Below are 27,669 nucleotides of genomic sequence, written 5' to 3' on the forward strand. Positions count from 1 at the left end.
AATTTAAGTGCCACAATAAATGAGTAAAGAAAAGGAGAAAGGAATGCCTGAAATCCTGTTGTATGTTTATTGTTCAAGCAAGCTTTGACAAAAGTTAATGAACTAGCAAGCTGGAAGTAATGAACATTATCAAGTCTTAACACATCCAGAAATTTCACAAGAGTTGCTATAAAGATCTTAGTTCAACAGTCCTCTTGATACAATTTCTTCTGTTCTGATATAATTGTTCCAAAAAGAAAAACAAAAAAAGAAACTTTTTTTTTATTAGAATTAAAAAAAAATGATTGTAAGTATTAAATTTTAAATCTTAAATCATCTGAATATCACCTCTTAAAGTAGCTGCCGTATGAATTAATAAATTTTGAAAGAAAATATTTTAAACTCGAAAGATTTACTTATACAGTGAATAACATAATCTCGAAAACCATGCATATTTGAAGAAAGGTACGACAGATTGCACCTAAATTTTAGACAACTTTCTTTGTTATATTCTCAAAGAACAAACTTAAGCAAATAGCACTTTGATTCTAATACGTGGAATAAATTATTTGACCCAGATATGATTCTTTTTTTGCTAAGCAGTTGATGGTCTCATGAATGAATATAATTCAGCTGAATCTGTTTTCCTCTAGTGCAAGAACCTGCTTTATTAAGGAACAAAAGAAGAGAAATTTTCTTAACCTAATACTTCCCATCAGCCCATCATTCACCACTACCAATGAAGTTTTTTCTTTTTCCCCTTCGTTGTTGGTGACAAAGGGGATTTAATTTATTTGCATAGAAATATGTCCATGATCCGCCTTGAAAGCCACTAATTTAAACAAAGAGATTCCTATGAAGATGATGGAGAATCACTCATATGATAAAATGTTAAACTTTTAATTTCAGTAATTAGAGTTCAAATTTTAATGATTTTAAATATAAGAAAAAAAATGGGCAGTACAAAAAAAATTTCAGATAAAACTTTATGCCACAACTTTTGAAAAACATTGCTTAATCATAGAGTATAGGTTCCAAGTTTCTTAATCTGGCACTTTGGAAGTCACATGATTAAGGGGGTAATTATTAAGCAAAGAAGCTTATAATGAGATTCTCCTTGTCCTTTCCACCATGTATTTTATTCATTTTTGTCTTGCTCTCAGCTTTTCCTCTGTTTCTGAATGACCAATTCACTCCACAATCTTGAATGGATAGGTTTTTGATTCCCTGAGTCCCCCCATATCTCTTACTTTTTTATGTGATGTTTGATTTTAATAGAGAAGATGAAGAAAAGGGAATTACTGTAACATTTGTCCAGTACCTGGCATATCCACCGTGCAGATTTTGGCTGTGTAAGTAGATAAAGCTTGATTTGCTTTTAAGAATTAAGCTGCTTATTTAATATTTAAAAGCAGAACTAACAATTTTAAAAAGAATATAATAATGATACAATAATAAAAAAAAAATAGGGTTTAAAATTTTAATAAAAATTATATATGAATTTGATAAAAATTAAAAAAGAAAAGTATTTTATGTTTGGTGTAAGGACAAAGGTTATGATAACAATTTTTTTTTATTATTATACACATGTAAACATGAAGTAGACAAATACACGAATTGACACGTTTATAGGAAAATTAGTTTACATTATCTTCTGCAACATCTTAAGTAACCAAAATTATCAATAAAAGAAGAAAAACAAAGAGAGAAAATTATAGAAAATTATCTTGGAAACCTGATTCCTTGATGAAATAATTGTAACTATCTGTACACTAATAGAAGAGATATTGGGTAGAATCTCCATATTCTGGAAGTCTTTGCATCTAAATTTAGCTGAAAGAAACACCCAATCAATTCACTTTTTAACTGTACAAAACAAAATAATTCTGAAACACATTGCAGGGAAGGCATTAAATTAGTAACAAACCCGTATCCTTATTCTTAGGATGCTTTGGCTTCTCAATGACTAAAGATATGAATGATGAATGGATCAAGAAAAGATAAGTCAATCAGGCACAAATCCTTGCAAAACAGAGCAGCAAACCAAATATGATATATTTCACAGGCTATTTGGTTCCCCATCATATCAGAGGGCATGAGTCAAGTTGTGATTGTCTGGTTCAGGATCATACCAGACAATCTGGAAAAGATGTCAAGGAAAATAACTAACATGTTCAAGTAATCAAAATACAGTACTGTCTTATTTGTGCTTTATACCAAGCAGCATAAAAAGGCAGATATGGACTACAAACTGAAATCCAGTGGTGTAGAGAGGGGGTATATATAAAGATAGTTACTTCTTTCTGCTTAATGGTGTGGTGGAGGTGGCAGTATGTAGGGAGAAAGCTTTGATGCTTCATGTAAATTGCTTCGGTTCTTGCCTTCCTTATTAAGGCAGCGAAGACGCCATCACTGTCTCTTTTCTCTTCATGAACCATGAGAGATTCATTTCCTCCGCCTGGTTGCATCACGAATGAATAAGGCTTCGAGCTACAATGCAGCTTTTCTGACCTTTGGCTCCCAGAAAATTGAGGCTGCAGCAGTTCATCAGTAACCATATCAGAATCTGTTGCGGGTGCGAGGTTTTTGGTTGCTGTTGGATGTCCAATTGCTCCAAGACGCATCTTGGCAATATAAATTGACGAAAGCTTAATGATGTTCACCAGCATCTTCGTTGATTTCTCTCAAAGAGACTTGCCATTTCTTTCCTCAAGCATCTTTTTCAATACTTTGATTCAAGTTTTTTGCACTTAGGGCCAAACTCCAAACACAAGTTGATGATTAAAAATGAGCTAATGAACTGTGTTTATAAATAAGCCTTATGAAACGTTTTTTAAAGCAATTTGAAAGAATATATCAGCAGATTCATACGTAGATTTTATATGTTATAGCCAAAGAAACATGAATCAGCATATATATATTGTTATTTGAAATTGTCAGAATTTAAATATGATCATTAGAATTAAGAGTCCAACACTTTACCAATATGCCACGCGGCTGTTGGTGAACTTTCTCTGGTGGGTGGATCCCTTTCTCATTCCACGACAACGAGTCCTTTTCCAGAGGCCATTGAGTGAGTAGGGTAACTATGGTCTGGCAAGAATCTCCTCTCAACCTCTCTAAATGCAGCAACTGTCATTCACATTGCCTGATATCATTAACCTTGAGCCTAGATCTCTCATAATTGATTCCTGTCAAATCTTTAGCACAATTGATTAACAATAATTCACATGAAAGGTTTGGTTTGATTCTAAATTGAAACCAATCGTTTTTAAAATCTTGTTTAAGACAGGACAGCTAATTATAAGCTAAATACCATAGAAACATGATGTCCACAATCAAGCTTTCTGGATAGCATTCAGCATCTAGCCAGTTTCAAGTAAAATGTAAGTAAGATGGAATGGGATTCCTGTCTAAATTGCTTTCTACTTCTCTCTCTCTCTCTCTCTCTCTCTCTCTCTCTCTCTCTATATATATATATATATATATATATATATATCACCTTCATCACATCAGTAAGGAATTTTAAAACAGAATCTGATGCATCTCAAGCCAACCATAAGGTATTTATATATATATATATATATATCACCTTCATCACATCAGTAAGGAATTTTAAAACAGAATCTGATGCATCTCAAGCCAACCATAAGGTATTTCAGCGCTTTGGGCTGCATCAAATGTTCATAATTTGAAAAAGTTTAACAACTGAATATGATTTGAAAAAGTTATTGACATCACAGGCGGAGAATAAACATGCTTTGGCTGAATTCTGCAGTTATTGAAAAAGTACCGAGTCTCTTGTTTCATTCTAAGCATAAAATTTGTCATTACTCTTTCTTTAATGACCTATGCTCTCTTATCTCAAGATGTGCAGCATTTTCTATGACTATGAGATCCACTCAGCAATCTTGCCAAACGGCATAACAAAACATTGGGCTGAAGTGAAAAGTTAGAAAGTAACACTTTTTCATTGAATGTATGGAGTAATCTTAACAGAGCAACATGCAGAAACAAACCATCTTCCATTCTCGTAACAACTGGAAACAACTTCAAAGCATTTTCCCATTACAAACTAAACTTACAACTCTGTATGGAAAAACTTTTTGTCACCCAAAAATTGAAGCCAATGCATTCGAGACCACTCGGAATCCATATCTCAAGCAGAAGATACAACAACCCATTCTGACCCTAGTGTAAAAGAAAGAAATGCCGACACTCACCTCAAAAACGGGTGGAGAATTGACGAATGATGACTGGTACAAAATGAAGAATGAATAAAAACAGCAAATACAGGATCAACTAATTCATTTGGCTACTAAACAAGACGAGGCCTCAGCAAAAACAGCCCCTCCAATAATTCTTATTCCTTTCCACTATGATACAGGTACCAGATTCAATTCAAGTGGCTTTAACGCTCCCTGAACAATCTCTTGAACTGTTCGATTACGACGACAAACATCAGATAACTCTTCAACTGGGGACATCAGGACATTGACATCAGCCCCGGCGGCAGCATCTGATAATGATTGCAAAAATCTTGAGCGCTCCACCTCCTTGACGGCAGTCAATGGGATCAATGAAACACTTTCCTTGGCCCACCCCACAGCTTGCATCCCATATGCTCGAGTTAGTGCTAGAAGTGTGTATGCTACCTAGAGTAGCAAAACGCCCCATGAAATTTATCATGTAAGATATTTAAGGCAATAAGTTTAAACTTATTCTCTAATCATTAATGTATCAATGTCAATGTGCATAAAAGATGAAGAATACAATAAAGCAGCAGAAGCTACCGTTTCTAATCGAGAATTTGGGAGTGCTCCAGTTAGGGCTGCCACCAAAATTCTAGTAATGGTAGCACCTCGCAGAATAATGACACTATCCCTGATAGATAAAAACTGTTCTCCCTTGCTAGACTTTGCAAGATCAAAGATATCAGACAAGAAGGTCAAAACAGAATTGGAGGCCTCTCTGCAAATAAGATACGGTCACACAATAAATTTCTAGAACATGTATAATAAAATCATTTATTACCTTCAATCATAAGTGAATGTCATCTCATTTTGGGGCATTCCAATCTATGTCTTCTTTCCTTTCTTTGAACATTTCAAAATCCTATTTATCTATCCTCCTTACTACCATTCTTAAAGATTATTTTTATTTTTTTTTCATTAAAAAACCATTAAACTTCAAGTCTTCAATATTTAAGGTTCAGAATGCGAATAAAAAAATCCAAAAGTCAAAGGTTTCCCTTAAAATACATGCCAAATCAAAAGAAAGAAATTCAATTCAAGTTAGATGGGAGGAGAAAACACATACCCAGTACCTTTTGATTACAGGCTAATAAATGTTAGAACAAATGTTGTGTAAGAAGGATGTACAATGTGTGTGCACAGCCACAGACATGTGAACATGCACAGACAAACCAACAAACAAGCTCATGCAATAAACACAGGCAGTGAGAATGAAAGAGGCCATACCTGTGCTGTACTGTGATACCAATCATCGAGCAATCTACTAAGGCTGGAAATACAGTAGAAGGAATAAATAATTGAGGACAATAACGAATGCACCTTGATGCCAACAGAAAACAATCATCTGCAATATCTGGTCTTGTAGTGAATTCCTGTAGCAACAAAATAGGTATAAGTTTCGCAAATTTAAAAAAAAAAAAAACACAACTTGTAGAAACCATACCTTAATACTTGTAAGAAGACATGTTGTGTGCTTGAAGAGCGCTTCAATCATATTTTTTAGGTAGCTTGCACAAGAAGGATCAGAGCCAAATATCTGCAGCCAAATATCAACATTTAAATCAAAATGAATATAAAAGTTAAATCAGCAATATTTAACAAAAAGAAAAAAGTACCTTTATAACTTCACTAGATAGATAAAGGAAGCATGGCTGGTGGTGTTGTTGATACAGGCCTTGAATTTCTTCAAGCATTGCTCCGATTGTAATTCCCATAAACCTTCCAGAAGTTCTCACCTAATAAAAAAACCTTTCAGATCATTGCCGTGGCTTAGTAATGCTATTATTGTCAGACAGGTCACTGATAATAAGAAATTCATTCACTTTCTTTTTTTCTACACCAGGTTATGGGGGATAAACCCAGGAGTCAACAGGTATCCTCGGGTTTGATCCCAGAGCCTGTAAAGTAAATCTGCCCCTGGATAAAACCCATGGCTCAGCTAAGAAAGCACCTGAATAACATAATTAATAGCAACTACCCCTACAAAGTAAGGACTACACATTCCATCCAACATAGATTTGGATGGATGGTGGGATTAAAAATAGCTGTGGCAGGTAGATTAGTTACTGCAAGGATGAGATTGAGTATTGTAGTAATAAGATTAAAATCAGTAATGAAATATAAGTTTCGACACAACCGCAGCAGTAATGAGAAAAAAAAAATTATTAAAGACATTAAACTAAAGTTTTTATATAATAGAATTTTAAAATTATTTAACATTTTTGAAGTTAATAAGTAATTGAAAATTATTAAAATTATTTATTCACTTTATTATTTATTTTACATATTTATTCAATTTCTAATTTGTTATTAATTAGTTTATCCTATAGTCATTAAAAAAAAAAAATGCTATGTGGTATGAGCACTTTCATCCCTACACTATTGCTATGAGGGCAAAAAAGAAAAAACCAATGGGGTAGCATGGATATAAAGGGAACAGAGGCTGTGGTTGAAGATTAAAATTCTTCACTGGTCCTTTGAGCTCAGCAGCACGGTGAAAACAGCTTCACCGCACCACAGTCAAGTGATCCAAACAAGATTTCAGTGTGATTGAAGGTGCCAACGAAACCACACCAAAGGCAACTGGAGATCCAAATGGACCCTTTGTCTTCAAGATAGTATTTACACAATTAATTTACCAACTTCTCCCTGGAGATGCACATGTTATGATTTGGGACAGCTAGGCTTGTACATCCATCCGAAGTACCAAGTAACAAAATAGTAGAAAATGAATTTAAGAGAAGTAAAACAACAAAAAGATCAAATGGAACAGATTAATTCATCTACAATAAATAAAAACACACTAGTTTAAGTACAATGGTAGATGCATACCACATTCCATGATCAAACAAACTAATTCAACAATCATATTCTGAGAAATCTGATTAGAAACATATTTCTTGGGAATTAATATTATCAGTGCAATCTATTCATGCAACTCCTGCAACCAGAGAAGGCATAACATAACATGCATGTTGATTGGAGAATGCCAAATTTGTATCTAAGTGTGGCAGAATGTTGATTGACAATCAAACATCTGAATCCAGTCATTAAAAATACAGTTTTCTGAGCTGACTCAGCAACAGTAAAACATTACAGCAGACTCACAGCATATTTGCAAGCACGGCAAAGAGACTCCATGGTCCGCATGTCCCAAGCACGACTGCATCAGAAGCATTTAAAGAACAAATCAGGTACAAATCAGAAACCCCAGAACACTGACATTGTAATGTCCTATTTAGGAAGTTCAATACTTACAGATCAAATATCACTTTGAACATTGGCCAAAGCCTGTGAATTGCATCTGCAACTGCTCCAGGATGATTTACATACCTAGAATCGGTGCCAGTTACATGGTGAAAAAACCTCAATAAACCAAAATAAACCAACAGAAACAATGAAAATAGAAAGGGGATGGGAGAAGGGGGAACATTTATCTCACCTAAAGATATATGCGAATCGATCGATGTGAACAGTTAATTCACGAGCATGTTTCTTCTCTAAAACTTCAGGACCTAGGTTTATAACTTCCTGGTAATGTATCATAAAAATGATCCATTGTCAAACAAAAATAAAATTAAGCATTACTAATTAAGCCTGCTGGAAGCAAATAACCTGTAAAGGAGCAACAACAGACGAGCACAGTTCCTCCAAGGCATCCTTAGCAGGCTCTGGTGGAAGTTCGGTAATAACCATGCTGAGGAAACAATATAAAAAGCCATTAATAAATCAATTGGACAATGTAAAACTATAAGTTACTATCCATATCTTTAACACATAAAGTTGTTAAGTAACAAACACACCTCAAAGCTTCTACTAAGTGCAATGAGTCCTCAGCAGTTCCCTTAAAACTACCTTCCCCATTAACTGCTGTATAGTATATATGGAAAAGCTGTTTACAATAAGCACAAAGTTTTTTACGGCAATCTGCATTCAACAGAAACCATTTGAATCCACAGTTAAAATTCTGAATGCAGAATCATATAAAGCAACATATTCACCATCTAAGTATAAACTCAGACAGCTAGTTTCCAAGGATATACCAATAACTATTTGAGAAGATTTCATGCATATATAGATACATACATACAAACATACATATGGATATGTATGTATCTTATGATGCAGACAGCAAGGTTCTTCCATGTTTTCTGCTCTTTTTCTTATTTTTCCTTCTATTTTCTTTTCAGGAAAAGGGGGGGGGGGGTTGGCATTCCATTATACACAATCTCACATGATGAGTTCATGATTCTCCAAAGTTAAGTACAGATTTGAAAAGACAAGCAGTCAATCCAAATTTTACTACCCACACTTAATTACTATTATTAAGGAATCAATCATTATATGGTTTTGAAAAAAAAAAAAAAAAAAAGTTCTAACCACAATGTCTAAGTATCATTTGTCAGTCATCAACAATTTGTTGAAACAAAGATACATCACATGCTATATATCAAAGTACAATGACAAGCACCTAAAATAGTTTGTCTTAATATTAAGCATAAACGTCCTTTACATCAACTTGTCCTGGGTATAAAATAACATTCCACAAGGTAGATAGAGAAAGTAGCAAAATAGTTGAAGAGAGAGAATTATACCATCACAGATGTGTCTAAATGCCAAAGCAGCAGCTGCAGCGGAATCTTCAGAGGTACGCATGCCACCCATGAGAATATCAATCACCAAAGGCAACTTAGAGAAGCCACTTGGTGCAGCATCAAGCCACTTAGAGTATGCTCCAATGATTAAGCAAACTGGCATTTTTTACAGTGGCACATCACTCTTGATTATTGAAGATGAATTCATATAACAAACTATAAAATTTAAGAACAGTAAAAACACTACTTTGCTATCTTTGTAGCAGCGCCTCTGCATGGAATGCCAGATGAGAGCAGGCATTTTGGACTCAGAATACATCTACTGCCTTGGAAGGAGATGTTCACCATCTCCACATCACATTGGCCTTGTCCCCAGTCAGGGGGTGAAAAAGTGGATGATTTCACAGATTATGAAGTGGTAGATTACCTGTTTGAAGTAGCTGAGGCTGATGAGGCAGTTTTGAAAGCAGATCCATAACCTGTAAAACCAACCACATAAAAAAATGAGTATTTCAAGCATTGTGAAGTAACATATGACTTCAAAACATAACTGCAAATAAACTGTCAATAAAATTCAAAGATTAACAGAAATAGCATTTCTCAAGTTCAAAGTTCATGTAGTAAACTCTCATTCAGACTGCCAATGAACGCCAGAGTACAATAGTACCAGAAGGGCTACATAACTTCTAGGAAGTTATATGTATACAAATGTATTTTATATAATAGGTGAGTCACATTTAACATTACTTAATACTGCAGATGCATTTAAGAAAAGATAGAGATGGGAGTTAATGTTAAGACCCCAACCAAAGTAACATTTGCTCATGTCCTGGGATAATATCAATGTGGTGTATCAACAAAGAAAGTAGCACATAAGAGGATTCTAATGTTCATTTATACCTGAGGCATTACGTTTGCTTCAACTACTGAAACATAATTTGATATAGCTCGAATGCAAAATAAAGCAGCCTCAGCTGGACGCCATTCACTCTGTTCGTTTCCACAGTAAGACACAGCCTTGGCAACACAAAAAAGGAGAACTCAATTTAGCAACAGGGACTTTCTAACAGATTATACCATCAGTAACAGGTAAAATATATGGTTAGCAAATTTTCTTGAAACACCAATCAAACTTAAGTTGCATAACCATAGACAGAACTAAAGCTTCACCTCATTCTTCCAAATTGTTTCCTAGCAGGCAAAGATTATTCATGGCCAATTTTTAGCAAGTTCCGCAAATATGCATATAGTTATAATTAAAAGATTGTAACTATTAAAAAGAAAATGGAACTGAAAAAAGGCGGCTATCAAAAGTTAAGCAATTCATATATCCAGATTTAAAAGCACTGATGGCCATTGAAACTAAGTCAAAATCACCAGACCAGTCCACCAGATACCTATGGAACTTCGCCAAAATTACGAGATCAAGTCCAACATAGCACAAGAAAAAATCTAGGTTGGTAGTATTAACTGAAAATTCGTTAAAGCCTATTCTTACCACCAGTAATGCTGTGGTTAGATTATTTTTTTTGGCCTGGCCTGACCATAATTGCATTCGAAAACCTGACAAATTAACTTAAAAATACTAGCAGAAGGACCAGCCAAACGTTGGAACAGATGTTTCTCTCTCTCACCCCACCCTCTTATCTCCTTCTCTCTCCAAAAATTCCTGCATAACTATTTCAGTAAGGAAAGTAGGTTGGGGGAGGATGTAAACAAAACTCCAAGTAGTTACCAAATCGCAATGGCATGCACCATTTGAACTTTGAAATTCAGCCTCCTATTACAGCCCCTTTATTAACTACCACCAGGCTACTGGAGTTGTGAAGAAAAGAAACAAACTTCATGAAAATAATTCATATTGCAACCAAAACAAATAACACATACCTCTACAAGCTTCATGTACAGAATTTGCAGCGTCGCATCACCGCATAAAACTGATGCTGCATCAGTTAACACATCCGCAACAGCTAGAAACATAACAGATCCCATCAGGGTCTCATCAAAGCCAAAATATATATTCCAAAAAAGGAAGGAAAATAAACGAATCTAATGACCTTTATATTCAAAATATAACTGCAACCAAATCCCAGACAGATGATGAGACAAATTTTACACTATATGAATAAAGATTAAGTTAATTATTAAGTCACCTTCTCTAAGAATTCGATGATGGCCTAGTGATTCAGATACAAGAGAAAAAAAATCCAGAAAGGTTAATCCTAGAAGCAAACTTCATGTTATCTAATTGGAAACATGCACATAATCTAACATAAATTAAGGAAATATAATATAGCAGCTAGAGAACTCGTGCTAAAAAAGTGAACCATGAAATATGTGACGGAATGGGGAACTAAAAATATCATAGAATTTGGGTGTGCAAAGGATGTAGAGAGTTCCATTAGATGGATGGAAGAAGAACTGCTCTGCGTTTCAATTAAACATTCAAACAAACAAGTTCCATTAACCCAAAAAAAAAAAAAAAATCTAAGAGAACATGTGCTTAGTATTTATACTAGGTGATGGTCTATAGTACCTACACACAATCATGCAAAATAAGGTTGGCTAGTAGATCACTTGAGAAACCAACAGCACCCAAACCCAAACGTATAAACAACATCCACAATAGGGTACATATAATTTGATTTGCATACTCTATTTCCTTGGAGGCACTAGACATTTAATATCCTCGCATTAAACAAGAGTTGACAAACTAAAAGCCATTGTTGGATAAAAATCTCGCACTAATGGGATGCAGAAATTAGGGTTTGGTAATAGAGAAGTCCCATCATGTAGTCTAACCCATTAATCTTTTCACTTTTTTTTAGCATTCACATTAGATACAAGGAAATATTAAAACAAAGGCTCATAATTATCTACAAGCATATTTAGCAATATATTCCACCAAAAAGGTGAAAATATGGTGTAAGCACCCATTATGCACGTAAGATGTTCAAGCATTTTTTGTGACACCTGACTCAATTGAGATACCATTTAATGGACATCCCAAGTTACTCCAATAGAACAAACATTCTAACTTCATCATTATCAAGTTTAAATAAAAAGCAGCGTATTAAGCCTTTCAGTTGCTCAAAATTGTTGTTGGGATCCAACCTACTCAGCTAAACAGTGAATTAGAGTAAGAGGGACTCTTACATGATATCTCTTGACTGATCCTTTTTGACTGGTGATAAGAAAGTTAAGCAACTTACTAAAGAAAAAATGGATTTCTTTGCAATAATAGATTTTTCCATATCATTACCTCACCTAGCATAGGACACTGATCTTTCAGCTTACAAGCTGTACATGATTTTCCTCCTATTTTATATGCTATACTTAACCAATTGAAACAAACGATAAAAACTTTGGTAAAAATTATAATTCACCAGATAATCAGCCAAAGTAAATTCCATCACTTCAGTTACAAGATAGTCTTAAATCAAATCCTCAAATTACAATAGCACAAACCATTCCTCAAGGGAGCACACAATCAGCATAAGTTAGAGCCAACAGTTGATTCTTCCCTTGAATTCCATTGGGAGTGTATTCCAAATAACGGACCAGAATAGCCAGCTAGCAGTTGCTGAAGCAACAATTATCGAGAGCAAATTATAAGCACAATGGATCATTATTTACAAGCCAAACCTCAATGACACTCTACATAAGACACTTGATAAATTTATGATTATGTATGTGAGCAGATGACACTGTGGTTACTTCGGACACAACAATGAAGCTAAAACAGATAGAATGTTCTTAACAGAAGGCATTGCGGGAAAACACTTATTTACAGCTGGTTGTAATCTTATAATCTGTATATTTATATTTGTATCTCTAGAATTAAGTATTTGTATCCCTAGAATTAAGGACAAAAAATTAGGATAGATAATCCCTCAATTATATGATCAGTTTTTAGGAAGATTTAGTTTCCTAGTTTACCCACTAGTTAGTTGTATATAAACCTAAGGTGCTTGTATAATTCTTTATGAGCAGTTTTTTAATATACATTCAATTTTACTCTTAGTTTTTCACACAGTTTTATTTCTTAGTTTTTTCACATGGTATTAGAGCCAAGACTTTCTTTTCGTTGCCCTTTCCTCATTTGTCATGTGAAAGGCTTCTTCCATCTTCACCTACACATGATGGAAGCCTGTTAAAGTGGGTTATCCACATCAAATAAATTTCCAATATCCTATAGTCTTATATTCAAGTTGGGCCCCTCATTTACAATCAATTGGTTTTAAGTTGGATGCTTAACATGGTATTAGAGCTTTAGACTCTTCTCGAGAAGCAAAATTTTCAGCTTTCATTGCTAACTTCTATTTTAGGCCTTCATTGCCGAACCTGTTAAAGCCTTCATAGCCATCTTATTTTTTCCTTCTTTAGCCTTCATTGCTAAGAATCATTTCTAGTTATATCTTAAGACTTGTTTTAGTTCAAAGAAAGATATCACTACCACCCAATTTGAGGAAGTGTCAACTGCGAAAATCACCAGAGTACTATAGATGTCTCGAAAACAAAGAAAGTTGGACAAAGAAAAGATTGAGAAGCTAAGAAGCCAATTGAAAACCCTACTAGGGTATGTTCGTTGGGTAAAGTCTCTAGTTTAGGTAAAGCTTCTGGTTCTTATGGATTAAATGTCTCGATTAAGCTTATTACGAGTTCTTGGGTCATTGACTCAAGAGCTACAGACCAAATGACACATTCCTCACAGAAGTTTAATACATATACCCTGTGTCCTAATAATAAGAAAATTGTTGTTGCAGATGATTCACTTACCACAGTGGTAGGATTAGGAGATGTTCAAATTAATCCCTCGTTTGTTCTTAAAAAAGTTCTTCATGTTCCTGGATTGTCTACTAATATAATATCTATACAAAAACTTATCAGAGATATGAATTGCAAAGTGACTTTTTATCCCTATTATTGTGAATTTCAAGACCAGAGTTCAAAAAAGAGGATTGGACTTGCTAATGAGAAGGATGGACTATACTATTTTGAGACATCAAACAATACAAGTAATATCAAGAATAGTTTACCTTTGTCATTTCTTTCTGAAAAATCTCCCAATAAAGACAAAATCTGACTTTATCATTTCCGTCTTGGACATCCTTCTTTTGAAACTTTGAAAAACACGTTTCCTTCTTTGTTCAAAGGATTAAATGCCAAAAATTTTCATTGTGATGTTTATGAACTTGCAAAGCATAGAGGTGTGTCTTTTCCAATTAGCAATAAAAAAAGGTTTACTCCTTTTTACTTGATTCATAATGGCATATGGGGTCCCTTTATAATTTCAAATATTTCGGATGCAAGGTGGTTTGCTTTTTTCATAGATGATTGTACCAAAGTCTCTTAGATTTGATAATGCAAGAGACTGTTTCAACCAGAGTTTATCTACCTATTTCCAGAATGAGGGGATTATCCATGAGTCATCTTTTGTTAATACTTCACAGCAGAATGGAGTGGTAGAAAGAAAAAACAGTCATTTACTAGCCACAACCCGAGCTTTACTTTTTCAAGCAAACATACCCCAATCCTACTGGAAGGAAGCTGTTCTCACTGCCACACATATTATAAATAGGTAACCTTCAAGGGTTTTGAGATTGAAAACTCTTATGGAACTACTCTCACAATTTTATGTCAACTTTAATGCCACAAACACCCTCACACCTAGGATATTTAGTTGTAAATCATTTGTTCATATTCACAATCACAATAGGGGGAAGTTCGATCCTATAGCAATTAAGTGCATTTTTATGGGATATTCATCAACTCAAAAAGAGTATAAGTGTTATCATCCTCCAACCAAAAAATTCTATGTGTCTACAAATGTCACTTTTGAAGAAAGCAAACCATTTTTTACTCAACCTTATCTTCAAAGAGAGACTTCATTCACAGAAAATAAGGATAAAGACTTATTTTTGCTTGATTTGTCCTTTTCTGCAACATTTTCACCCATTAATTTTTTTTAAGTCAAAACCTATTTTTTCTGAGTCTAAGTCAAACACTAAATCTGAGTCTAAACCCATTCCAAACACAGAAGATGTGACAAAGAATAATATTGTTCTTGATTCTATGAAGAAATTACAAGTGTACTCAAGAAGGAAAGTTTCAGATCCTGAACCAGTGCCAGTCCAAGAACCTGATCCTAACTCTGAAAATGAGGTAACTACAGTCTTTTGACTCTATTTCTCAAAATGAGCATGAATCTCCTAAAACTATAACTAGTGATTATGATCTGCCTATTGCCGTTAGGAAATGAACCAAAAAATGTACTAAGCATCCATTATACCCAATCTCTAATTTTGTGTCATTTGAAAATTTCTCACAATCCCACAAAAATTTTCTTGTGAGCCTAAACATTATTTCTGTTCCAACTATATTATCTGAGGCATTATCCAATAAGAAATGGAGGCAAGCCATGAAAATAGAAATAAAGCCTTACAGAAAAATAAGACATTGGAACTGGTAGAGTTGCCTAAAGGAAAAAATCTAGTTGGGTGTAATGGGTTTTCACTATAAAATACAAGGCGAATGATACTGTTGAAAGGTATAAGGCCAAGTTAGCAACAAAGGGCTACACTCAAACTTATGGAGTGGATTATCAGGAAATTTTTACTCCAGTTGCCAAGATGAATATGGTTAGGATTTTGTTATCATTGGCTGCAAATTACAATTGGTAGCTTCAACAATTGATGTAAAGAATGCTTTTCTACATGGTGATTTGGAAGAAGAAATATATGTGAAGATTCCACTAGGATTTGGAAGTCCTCTAGAAGCAAACAAAGTATCCAAGCTGAAAAAAGCTTTATATGACCTTCAACAGTCTCCCAGGACTTGGTTTGAGAGATTTGCCAAAGTGATACTAGCAATGGGATATAAACAGAGCTGAGGAGATCACAAATTGTTTATCAAGCACTCTAATTCAGGGACAGTCAATTCTATTAGTGTATGTTGATGATATAATTGTAACTGGAGATGATAAAAAAGAAAAAAAATCTCTAAAACAATGTTTGGCTAGAAAATTTGAGATAAAAGAGCTAAAGAGATTGAAGTACTTCCTAGGAATTAAAGTAGCTCACTCACGGCATGGTATTTTCATATCACAATAGAAATATGTGATGGATCTTCTAAAAGAAACTAGGAAACTCGCATGTAAACTTGCAAATACCCCTATAGATCCTAATCATAAACTTAGAGAAACTAATGAAAATGCTGCTGTAGATAGAGAGATGTACCAAAGATTAGTTGAAAGACTCATTTATCTCTCACATGCTAGACTTAATATAACATATGCTGTGAGTGTGATAAGTCAATTTATGCATAGTCCTAAAGAAATGCACCCATAGGTTGTCTATCGTGTATCGTATTATTTGAAGGCCAATCTTGAGAGAGGTATCTTATTCAAAAAAAATTTGGGACTTGGTCTAAAGACATACAGATGCTGATTATGCAAATTCAGTAATTGATAGAAGATCCACCTCAGGCTACTGCACTTTCCTAGGTAGTAATCTTGCGACTTGGAGGAGTAAAAAACATAATGGTGGCAAGATCAAGTGTTGAAGCAGAGTTCAAAGCAATGGCTCAAGGAATTTGTGAACTACTATGGTTAAAAATTATCCTAGAAGACTTGAAGATCAAGTGGAATGAACCAATGAGACTCTACTATAATAACAAATCTGCAATAAGCATTGCACAAAATCCTGTGCAACATGACAAAATAAAACACATTGAAGTAGACTAGCATTTCATAAAGGAGAAAATAAACAGTGGGTTGATTTGCACACCATATGTATCATCTAAGGGTCAACTTGCAAATGTGTTGACAAAAGGTCTCAGCAGTGCAACATTTCAAGAATTATTTTCAAGCTGAGAATGGAAAACACCTATTCACCAGCTTGAGGGAGAGTGTGAGAAAACACTTATTTACAGCTGGTTGTAATATTGTAATCTGTATATTTATATTTGTATCTCTAGAATTAAGTATTTGTATCCCTAGAATTAAAGACAAAAAATTAAAATAGACAATCCCTCAATTATAAGATCAGTTTTTAAAAAGATTTAGTTTTCTAGTTTATCCACTAGTTGTACATAAACCTAAGGTGCTTGTATAATTCTCTATGAGCAGTTTTTCAATATACATTCAGTTTTACTCTTAGTTTTTCACACAGTTTTATTTCTTAGTTTTTCCACAGGCATGAATTAAACTTAAACAAATTGTCATTAACAGCCCATTGCACTAGCACAGTAGAGGGAGAGACATACAAAAAAATCAATCAAATCGAACGGCTTAAAGTGATTTGGATACATGGAATGTCGGAAACAATCAACTAGAAGGTAAACAAACTTTTATAAGCAAATAAAGTATCCACTGCTTAACAAACCAACATGGAAGGAAAGTCACCAGAATGAGGGGCTAGGCACACCAGAAAAAAATCAATTCAATGTTACTATGCCTTCACCAAGACCTACACTTACAAAGTATAATTTATGGGAAGAACATATTTCTGAAACCATTTCCAAATCATGTAAATTTACCAAGCTTGTAGAATAAACATGCAGTTTATGATATTAGGTTTTGTGCTTAGTCTTCTCCCTCCTACAATCCATTTGGAATCTACATCTATCTACTGCATTAGAGATGGCCACATGTGAATAATGATCTACATCATTTGGAGTATGCTTATCATGAAAGGCAAATAATTAGATGAGAGAGGCCATCACATGCCTTATGGTCAACATGATAATTGGAATACGTTAAAGGAATATCAACAAAAAGACCCTATTCAAATTGTAAAAAACTTCGAGGATTACCAGTAATGTGTTGGGAACTAAACCTTCAGAATCACAAACAAATGGATAGAAATATGATGGTGCTATCACTTTTATCTTAAATTTTACAAAGTATTTTGATATTTGTTTCACACAGTGTAGTTAGATAAAGAAGCAAGTGAAAATTCAATCATATGCATACATTCATACACAGAACTGTCAACATATGAATGTGTATGTTATGTATAAGCACATGCACATGATATACGTTTAATTTTATATTTCACATTTCTATGTTGAGATAATTAGGAGATGCTGTGTATAGTACCCAGCATCAATGTCCAAAAAACAGCATCACAAAGAAGGCTTTAAAATCACAAGAAAAACACCCAAAAATCCCATGTTTGTCACTACTTGAACCCAAAACCATTCATTGCAATGTGGTGTTTACTAGCCATTTATTAGGCTTTTCACAGCAAAAAAGGATAACAGACAATGGAAAGCAGCCAATTATTACCATATCTAGTCTGCTTGAATTCCTTGAGATCTTCATATGAAAGATCTTGATAGTCTTGGGGATATTGAACTCGGAAGCTAACCTGTGAAGCAAAACGGTGGCAGTCCAAAGTTTTAGCCAATTGGAAACATAAAATTTTTAAAATTGAACATGAAGTTCATTCTTTTGCAATCAGTTAAAGTTCACCCACCAAAATATTTATTGGCTATTCTTTCCTTACAGCAAAGATAGATATTTAAATATACCTAATATTAAACATTGATTTTCATAAAATACTTGTTCACAAATACAGGACACTGAAGCAAATAGCAAGAGTTGACATTATGCAAGTCTTTCCCCCTCAAAATAGCCAATTACATACCATCAGAAGAACAATAGGGATGGAACAAATATTGCATTCTACAAATTCTTATGGTAATGATCTCATACATTAATTTAAAGAATTATATGATTATTAGACAGCTACCATATCGGTTAATAGAGAAGCGGGGCTTCAGCTTCTGCTTCTGCAAACTTACTGATGCTCCATAGTTGCCACCAATGCAGTCAAGGCATTCACGAAGGCACTAAGGCGAGGTGCCAGAGAAAAAAGCACCTCCTGGTACACTAGGTAGGCACCTTTATTCAGGCACTTTCTGTTGGTGCCCAGGCACACATTTTAGCAATGCAAGAGGAGACCAAAAGCTTCGCCTAAGTGAATTGTCCCCTTTAATGTCTATAATTTCTTATTTCACATATTAATTTTTTTAGTTGTGCCTTACAAAAAGGAAAAGACATGGATTTTCTCCAAGCATAAATAGGTTTACTAGCGTCTATTTGTTTGAGATGGAATTGTCCTCTTTCTTTAAGTCTAGGTTATCCAAAAAACAAAAGGAAAGATATGTGAAGTTTTTGGCTGCTTCCTTTGTCCAGAAAAAATCTAAAAATAAAGGTAATAATTATCACTCTGACTAATATGTTTAATTACTTTTCTCCTCTTTCCCTTTTATAACTTCACAGAGAGCTGACTCTGCCTTCATCTTATCCGTAAATATAATAACAAAGCATACCTCTACTTTTCTCTGCTAAAACATATATGTAATAAAAATAAAGGATACAGTACCACCATTTCTATATTTTTAAATAGAGCAACCTCTGTTTTTGTAATACGAGGACTTTGTATGTAGCAAGATCTTGCTTACTTGAGCAAGTACCTTTTTAGCATCTAGCACCCTGGTAAACAAGGCCTTAGCAGCCTCAGGGCACCTTTCACCCTTGACCATACAAGGGACACTACAATAGCTTTGACCTTTTATTAAAGGCACTAGCAAAGCTGAATTCCCAAAATAGTGAATTGAACTAGCAGACTCACCAAGGATACAAGAGACTCATAGGATTGGCGAAAAACTTGAAGCCTCCGGTTTCTCTCGGCTTCAACAGATGCTTCATCACCAAATGGAATATTGGAATTCCTGGTATTCAAGAAAAATTCAAATGAATAACAACTCATAAAACTAGACAATGTTCCACATGGACTAACCTTTTTGTCAAGATAACCTGAAGACTGTGCCAAAAATTAAAGGTCATTGAAGCAATATCATATTCTGGAAGGGAAGCAACTTCTAGCAAAGCATTCACTATCATCATTGCTTCATTTGAACCTAAAAAAGAAAATCCATCAATCAAATGGGATGGGGATAAATAACAGACAAAATTCTCAACATTATTCATGGGAACAAGAGCAACATGCATTAATTCAAAGCAATCTGCTGTTAAGAGGTGAAAACTGAAAAGTATTCAACAATTGTTGAAATACACAGTAATGTTATGTACCAGTTGCAATCAGTTCAACATATGAATCACCCATATCTGCAAATAATCGAGCAATGGCTTTCACATCTTCTTCATCCTGAAAGCACGGAGTACAATTTAGGAGTTAAAATATAAAAATATAGTTACTTTCTCAATAACGTAATGATGTTACGATAAGAATCCGCAAGTAAACAGTAGTTTAAAAATTCTTCTAGTGAAACATAAAATTATAGTAACAAATTCTATATGGCAGGCCAACCCTTGGACGAATCACAAAAAGAGAAATAATACTTCTATAAAAGAATTAAGTCAATATCATGCCCTTAATATAGAAAACTAAAGATGCCAAAAATTATAGTATTAAACACATTTCTGTCTCCTATGATGTATACAAAATATATCCATCCCAATCATACCAAACTGCAGCTGATTTATAAAAAGTGAAACATCTCAAATTCCATCCATATGTTTGAAACATAGAATGAATTGGCTATACTTTATCCCTTCTAGGTTATGGCTAAAGAATAAATCTAATTTTACCAATTTAAAATAATGAAGATAGTAATCTAAAGACTATGACATGGAACATGGTGAGAATGATTAACTTATTGACACTAATACATAATATTTGATGTCTCCAAGATCAACATAGAGCATGTTTTACAAACAAGAAACAAATTTACACCGTGCACAGAATATTTCACCCACAAACCAACTAAGACCTAACTTTTGGCCACCCCTCCCCACCCCCACCCCTGACACCCCCCCCCCCCCCCAAAAAAAAGCCACCAAAAAAAAGATGAGGTATTATGTCAAATCAGTCTTTAGAGTTTTTCCATTATATCTCACCACTTCCATTGATTGCCCTACCATATGAGATGATTTTTCCACTTCAGAAAAAGAAAGAGAGAAGAGGGGGTTATATTGAAAGAAACTAACATCATACCTTTGAAGAATCTCTAAGTTGCACCTGTAGACTCATAACTTGAGGCACAATTACTTGAATTAATGGCATTTGTATAGAAACACCACCAGAGCTTCCCAATGCTGTGTAGTGTATCAATTCAGAAACAACTGCAAGAATAGGGGAAAATGATAAATAAAACCCAATACCTAACCACCACCATCCAATGAGGGTAGATCCAACTAGCAAAATATTTTAGCAGGAGAGCTGACTGAGAAATTATATTTTCTCAAAAAATGCAATACCATTTACAGATGCCTCTGAAAGTATGTCAGAGTTCAAGCTTGAAAGAGCTGTTAGCACCAATGGGTGAGTTGCAAGTACAGACCCAGGGATCCTGAAACAAATAAAAGTTGAAATCAACCCATGGATGACTGTAAATTCAAATATGAGCAAGGAGGGTTGTCATATAATTTGATTCCTCAAAATAACAGAACTGGAGGTGGTCAAAGACATTACTATTAATTTATGGCTAGAATCAGAAAGAGGAATATGAGAAAGCAACCAAAAATTGACTAACTTAGCTGTTAGCACCATTAATTTAACAGGTGAAGTCCACATTAACCAATGCTGACCAATTATCAACTTACCTCCTCCACCCACCCATCCAACCCTATCCCCCAGGAAACAGGGACCAGAAATTCTCCCAGTGGAGCAGAACTTAATACAGTCAAGAAATAAAAACTGATCATCATGGGGGTGTATTAGAAAACTTTTAGAGGGCATGCCAATTACACACCATGGCACAAAAAAAAAATCTTCTTGCTGATTGTAACAAGTAACAACCCAACTTACAATACCAAGTTTTACTCAGAGATGCTTTTAAAGAGAACAGGATCAGCAAAAACCCTTCATCCTCCATTAATTGCTGTCATAGAATCTTATAAAAATATAATAAGACTATCATCTATAGCTATGCACCACTAACATGCAACAGCGACACAATATTGAATTTTTACAGATATCCAAACCTCAATATGGAAAATAAACAAGCCATCACTCCAAATTCCGTGTGGACAGCATAAAAATCAACCAAATTAATTCCCTAAGGAAACAAATTTTGGAACATAGTATTTGTCCATAAATATAAAGATACTGTAAAAGAAGCACATACCCATGCTTTAGCCGAAGCCAAGAAGCAAATGCCTCAAGAACCTGGTAAACCAATCATGTTGAAGTAAGAAATGAAGCCACTTAATCAACAGTTACAAGCAGTAAGTAATGTGTAAGAAACATCAATCTTAGTTAAAACTTTTTTTTTTAGTAAAATCTTAATGAAAACTTAAAATGATGGGACAATTATTAACAAGTCAACAAGCTAGAAGAGGTCTTCTTCTTATTTTCAATATTATCTGCACATAAGAAAGAGTATATATCCCCCTCACCAAATAAATTATTAAAAAGAAAAAAAGAAAAGGTACATCTGCCACATCACACCATAAGCAACAAGGAAAAGGGCCAGTGATAACAGAGGCCCTACTTTCTCTACCTCTTAGTAGCAGGTTTAGATTTCTAATCATACATGCAACTTGAACTCCACATTAGGAAAAAGATGATGAGGCAGAGAAAGACTATTGCCATAAACCCTCGTCTTTTGAACAGCAGACCCACCTTTATTCCCCTATAGAACAAACCAGCTATGCATTTGGCTTGTCAATGAACAAGCTACTTTTCTAAGCTTTCAGCCTCGATTCTCTTGTTAACAAGCAAGAACCATAAGTGGCTCTGCCTACCACTCTATCCTCTGAGCAGAAGAAGCTACATTTACTCAAGCTAGTACATGAGCCATAAGCAGCTCGTCCTCCCTACCCACCCTATGCTCTGAGCAGAAGAAGCTATATTTATGCAAGCCAACTATCAATAAAAACTACTAAGATTAAGTAACATTACCAACGGGCCCAAATTTTAAAATTATAACTCAGTTCACCTTAGCACATACTATGATCACAAAAGGTTTCACATGCAGGCCAAGTAATCTGTAACCTAAGACACGTAACTTTGTGCAACAATTGCACCATGATATTCAGTGATCAAAGAGAAAAATCAATGCTTAGTCCTAAATTTCTTGAATTCCAGAAGTCTCTTTTAGTTGAATGTTCCTTTCCAGGAGGAATTATTTATATCTTTCACTATTGGAAATTAAGAAAGCCACCTACAATCCTCAAGCTATTGAAATCAGAAGTCGCATGCAAGTGGGAAGGGGAGATGTATGTAGCAATTATATTGGTATTCCTTTATCACAAAAGATTATAGGTTGATCTTGGCCCTCTCATTTGACATTGGTTTTTTTTCACTCTATTGTAGTGGCTGTGAATTGTGAATTTTTTTTTTTTTTTTGTTCATCACACAGACACTAAATAAAACTACAACATAGAAGTAACAAAATAAGGAAAGCTCTCACCTGCTCTTTCAATTCACTAATATTTAAACAAGCTGTCAGTATATTAAGAGCAATTTCCATTTGTGAAGTTAGCTCTTTTTCAAAATGGCGGCGTCGTTCAGGACGAGCTGCTATCTTGTAGTTGAATGTTTCCTGGGTGTAAGCAAAAAACAATTATCGATGTCATATACAACTCAAAGTAGCCACAATTAAACCAATTTGTTCTATCATTTGTTCTTATAATATTTAAATGGTAGGAAGAACGTTTGTTTTCCATATTCCCATGTTTATTTAGAAGGTTTGAAGTTCTCTCCTACGCTAACTGTAAGTTTGGTTCTCCAAATGGAATAGATACTGTGTGAGAATAGACTAGAGAGTGTATAGATATTATATAATTTAGTTTGTAGAATGGAATGGAGTAGGAAATTATGAATATGTTTGGTTGGTTAAAATTATGTCATGGAATAAGCAAGGAATAAGATTAAAAATACCATCTTACCCTTTAATAAAATAATAATTTTTTATTTAAAATAACCTTTAATTCATAATTTTTTTCTCTTTTTCTCTAATTTTTCTCTACTCTTCTTTTTTCTGTTTATTTTTTTGTTCTCTTCCTTTCTTTTTCTCTAGCCATCAGTATGGTCTTTGTTGATCAGTGCTGCCACCGGAAACTGATATTATCACTGACAGGCTACATCGACGACACCAACAACCACACTTGGTCGCCAGTGCACTCTATCCTTCTCTCTCCTTGACCACTTTTGCTTCCTTCTCCCTCTCTCTTCCCTCTTTTTCTTCATGTGTTAGTCACTATTGTTGGTCCAACACCAGATCTGGTTGTTTGGGCAACTTCAACGGTGGCAACACCAAGCTTTGGTAGCTGGCACAAGAACCAAACCTATAATCTGACCAAATTTGGCAGCAATGAAGATCTGAAATCATGCTTCATTGGTAGGGTTTAGGACTCTGTCTCAAGATCTAGTGTTTTGGTGATCAATTTTGGTTGTTAACGTTTGGATGAAGCCGTAAATGTTGCCAGAAAAAGGATCAAAAGGTCGTTGTGGACTGCAGTGGCTAGGGCTTTGTATATGTTTGGGGTTAAAGTTGTGATCTCATAAACTATTAAAGGGTGTTTTGGGAATAAAAATATTTCTTGCTACTGGTGGCCACTGCCATTCTGAGGGGGGAGCCCTGAATGGCTGTTCAGCCCTTTTAATGAATAAGTCCTGAATGACTATTCCTTGGAATAGCCATTTAAACCAAATGAAGGAGTAGAGTATGGTCTTGGAATATGGGCTGAAGAGAATAGCCATTCAGCCCAACCAAACTTGATGTAAGGCATCAGGAAAATGTTAAAATAGAATAACAGCATTCAGATTAAATGAAAAGTGCATCCCAGTTAAAATCATCAACTAATTAGTTCAGAATGTTTATTTACAAGGTATGTACCAGAAAAAAAAATTAACTAATTAGACAATTACCAGTTAAGAATGTAAACTAAATTCTAGGTTAAGGTGAAATCAGATAGAAATGCGAAACTATATAACAAGCAACAAATCTGAACTTGATAACTCAAGCCTAAATTTATGCATACCTCAGGCAAGACAGTAAGCAGCTCCAAAAAACCTGGTATATACTCTGGGTGAGAGTTCATCTCATCCCGAAGCCAATTGACAATGCCACCATCTCCCCAGTCTTCTGCAGGAACATGCACAGCCAAAGCAGCAACTGCAATGCTAATCTACAAAGGAAAATAACTGAGCACAAAAGATTCATGTTATCAAAAAATTTTGACTGCAAGTGTATAGTACCTGAGTCCGGACAATAGGAGGCCCTTTATGAAACTTTTTCAACAAGTTCTGCATATGAAATATCGATTACAATAAATCTTTATACAGGTGTTGCCCAAGTATTATCTATAGCAGTATGCATCTCTACATGTGTACACATAACAAACAGAACAGCAACTTACATAAGAATTCAAGCTAACTACAGCAGAAGAGAGCAGATTTAAAGAAGTAAATAAATAATAACGGTATGTGATACATTGTTGAACCAGAACCAGGAATAAGAAAAATACAAGTTTTATGATCCTACTCATATACTATGAAATCATGAAAGCGAGTGCAGCAGTAAAAAAAATTTTTTAAAAAAGGAAAATTATCTATTTTATATGTCATTTCTATTAGCAGTTGATATCAGTTTCAAATTCAAGTTTCTACAATGATAAAAAATATGCATAAACCAACTCACATTTAATGAATCCCTTAACTGGCGAAAAGCTTCAGATGGTAATTCTTCAAAATCACGTTGTACCTATCAAAACAAATGCACCATCAAATGTAAAATAAAATTTTGATCTTGAACATTGAGCATAAAAGTGTATGTTAAAGTTACCTTGCTTCTAAGAGTCTGTGAACAAAATATCAAAGTCTCTAGATTGCTAGTGGCATCGTGAAGCAAATTATCAGCAACCTAAGAGGAAAAAAAAGGTTCAAACGAAACATGAGAACATATTTGGATAAAAGGAAAAAGAAAATTGCATAAGAAGAAACAAAGACAAAGCATTATAATTGAAGGTGAATCAAAAGATGAATCTAATTTGCAAGAGGATTCATGTCACCATAAAAAATTTATAACCAGACACTCTCTTTTTCTAATCTGAACAGACAGATTTTAAAAGGTAAGGTGGTACAAATCAATGAAAAAATAGGGGAGATACATTTAAGGTGTTTGGGCATGTGACATGAAGACCTAGAAACACTCCTAAAGGACATAACAGAGAACAATCATGTCAAAAGGGGAGGAAAAGTCCAGAAGATGTGGGTGGAAACTATCAGAAAGGGCCTTACTGCTATTAATCTTACTTGAGACATGGTTCTAAATAGAGCACAGTGATGCCTGCAATATGATCCATGTATCCAGCCCTACATAAGAGAAAGGACTACCTGTTGCTTCTTCTAGCAGTAAACCAACTACATTTTAATCAGACCATCTCCAGATGGATTATGGCTAGTATAGAGAAATAAATGAACATTTTTCAGTAAATGAGCCTGTCCTTTAATTCTTTCAGGCAATCTCAAAAGAATTCTATGTCTCATGCGAATCCTTCACTTGTCCACTTTCTTCTTGCTTCTTTTTCTAGCATCTTGAATTATGCATGAATAGCAGTATTGTGCTAAAGACAAACTAAAAGGGGCACACTTATCACTAGGTTGACCTTTGAGGAAACTTTTCTAATAATTATCTAAATGTTAAACCATGCTCAAAATTATACTCCCCTTGCCAAATGAGCTTAATACAAAGACCAGAAGTAATAAAACCTACTAGAGGGAAGATGGCGGTGCTCGCATGCCCAAGAGGAATTGAAAATCAGTGAGAGAGTGGAAAGGTCAGTTGGTAAATAGCTGGTAATAACAGTTCCAGCAATTATTTCATTAACTTTTTCTTGATGTGAGACTAGGTAATTTACACAGTATAATCCTTCTCAACATGAACTGCTAATAAGGAAAGTGCTTTTCTTTAAATCTATCACATAGAAATGTGCATTTGATTTCCCAAATATTCGTTTGGGCTTTACTTTGATCATTATGGAACATAAACCGAGCGTACAATTTTCACTGTTTAGAAATCAATTATTCTCAATAAATTAATAAAATTTTAAATCCTAACAATTCCCTGCAATTATCATGATTTCCTCAACCAGACACCGCAATAAAGCACAGTACAATAACAATAGTTAATACTCCTAATGATCATGAAGTTCGCCATCTGAACTTAAGCTCGACCAATAAAAAAAATAAAAATTAAAAGTTTTTGCTAAAAATTGTGAAATAACAATGGAAATAATCCTTTACAAACACAGCCTTATATCCACAAATCGAACGAAAAAGCTCAAAAAGAAAAAAGAAGAATAGAATACCTGCCAAGCATCGAGGGTGCGTTGAAAATCTTGCAACCATCGATCAGCTTGCATACGCACCGCATCGTCGGGGTGATGGTACAACGCGTTTAGGGCTTCTTTAACAGTGTTCTGTAGCTCCATGCTTTGCATTTTTCTCTCTTTTCGATTTCAAAATTCAACTGTAGGCTCGCAGAAATAAGGAAAATAAAAACAAAAGAAAAACAAAACAAAACAGAGCTCTCTTTCTCTTGCACTCCACTGTTAGGAGATTTGATTTGATTTTTTTTCTAATTAGGGTTTATTTTGTTTTTTTATTCTTTTGAGTTTTGATTTGTTTTTTCTAATGAAATTTTGGGAGGGTTTTTGGCGCCCCTCGGTGAATTCGGGGGGTTTGGGAAGCTCTGATTGGTGATGAGGGAGAGGCGAAGTGAGGTTATAGCCGTCTGATTCGTATATCTTTGACTCTCTTTCCGTCAATGCGATGGCTGAGAGATTTGTGGATTATTATCTTGTT

At 34.6% G+C, this 27,669-nt stretch overlaps 2 protein-coding genes across 5 annotated transcripts; both read right to left on the reverse strand.

Annotated features, from left to right (window-relative positions):
- Nucleotides 1–2,002: 2,002 nt before the first annotated feature.
- Nucleotides 2,003–3,337, reverse strand: LOC149516196 (uncharacterized). The gene is made up of 3 exons (XM_089768735.1): nucleotides 3,296–3,337; nucleotides 2,962–3,111; nucleotides 2,003–2,513 (listed from the first exon to the last, which is right to left on the reverse strand). The coding sequence occupies exons 1-3, from the start codon at nucleotides 3,335–3,337 to the stop codon at nucleotides 2,154–2,156; spliced, it is 552 nt and encodes a 183-aa protein (XP_089624861.1). The 3' UTR covers nucleotides 2,003–2,153.
- A 594-nt stretch (nucleotides 3,338–3,931) lies between these two features.
- Nucleotides 3,932–27,633, reverse strand: LOC111290415 (transportin MOS14-like). Of its 4 annotated transcripts, XM_022881713.2 has the most exons (27): nucleotides 27,174–27,633; nucleotides 25,649–25,726; nucleotides 25,505–25,567; nucleotides 25,063–25,110; nucleotides 24,846–24,992; nucleotides 23,273–23,404; nucleotides 21,986–22,026; nucleotides 21,117–21,208; nucleotides 20,854–20,981; nucleotides 19,929–20,004; nucleotides 19,636–19,756; nucleotides 19,468–19,567; nucleotides 18,117–18,198; nucleotides 10,715–10,797; nucleotides 9,728–9,844; nucleotides 9,255–9,306; nucleotides 8,828–8,983; nucleotides 8,036–8,159; nucleotides 7,848–7,929; nucleotides 7,675–7,763; nucleotides 7,491–7,565; nucleotides 7,341–7,395; nucleotides 5,849–5,968; nucleotides 5,677–5,769; nucleotides 5,460–5,605; nucleotides 4,773–4,950; nucleotides 3,932–4,634 (listed from the first exon to the last, which is right to left on the reverse strand). In XM_022881713.2, the coding sequence occupies exons 1-27, from the start codon at nucleotides 27,303–27,305 to the stop codon at nucleotides 4,356–4,358; spliced, it is 2,889 nt and encodes a 962-aa protein (XP_022737448.2). In that variant the 5' UTR covers nucleotides 27,306–27,633; the 3' UTR covers nucleotides 3,932–4,355. The 4 variants fall into 4 exon arrangements, with proteins under 4 accessions (XP_022737448.2, XP_022737449.2, XP_089624470.1 ...); XM_022881714.2 differs by lacking the exon at nucleotides 23,273–23,404; XM_089768344.1 differs by lacking the exon at nucleotides 9,728–9,844.
- Between the last annotated feature and the right edge of the window lie 36 nt (nucleotides 27,634–27,669).

The sequence above is a fragment of the Durio zibethinus genome, chromosome 11, assembly GCF_047325235.1.
Source record: "Durio zibethinus cultivar Kanyao isolate XHJ-2024 chromosome 11, ASM4732523v1, whole genome shotgun sequence".
Taxonomy (NCBI): domain Eukaryota; kingdom Viridiplantae; phylum Streptophyta; class Magnoliopsida; order Malvales; family Malvaceae; genus Durio; species Durio zibethinus.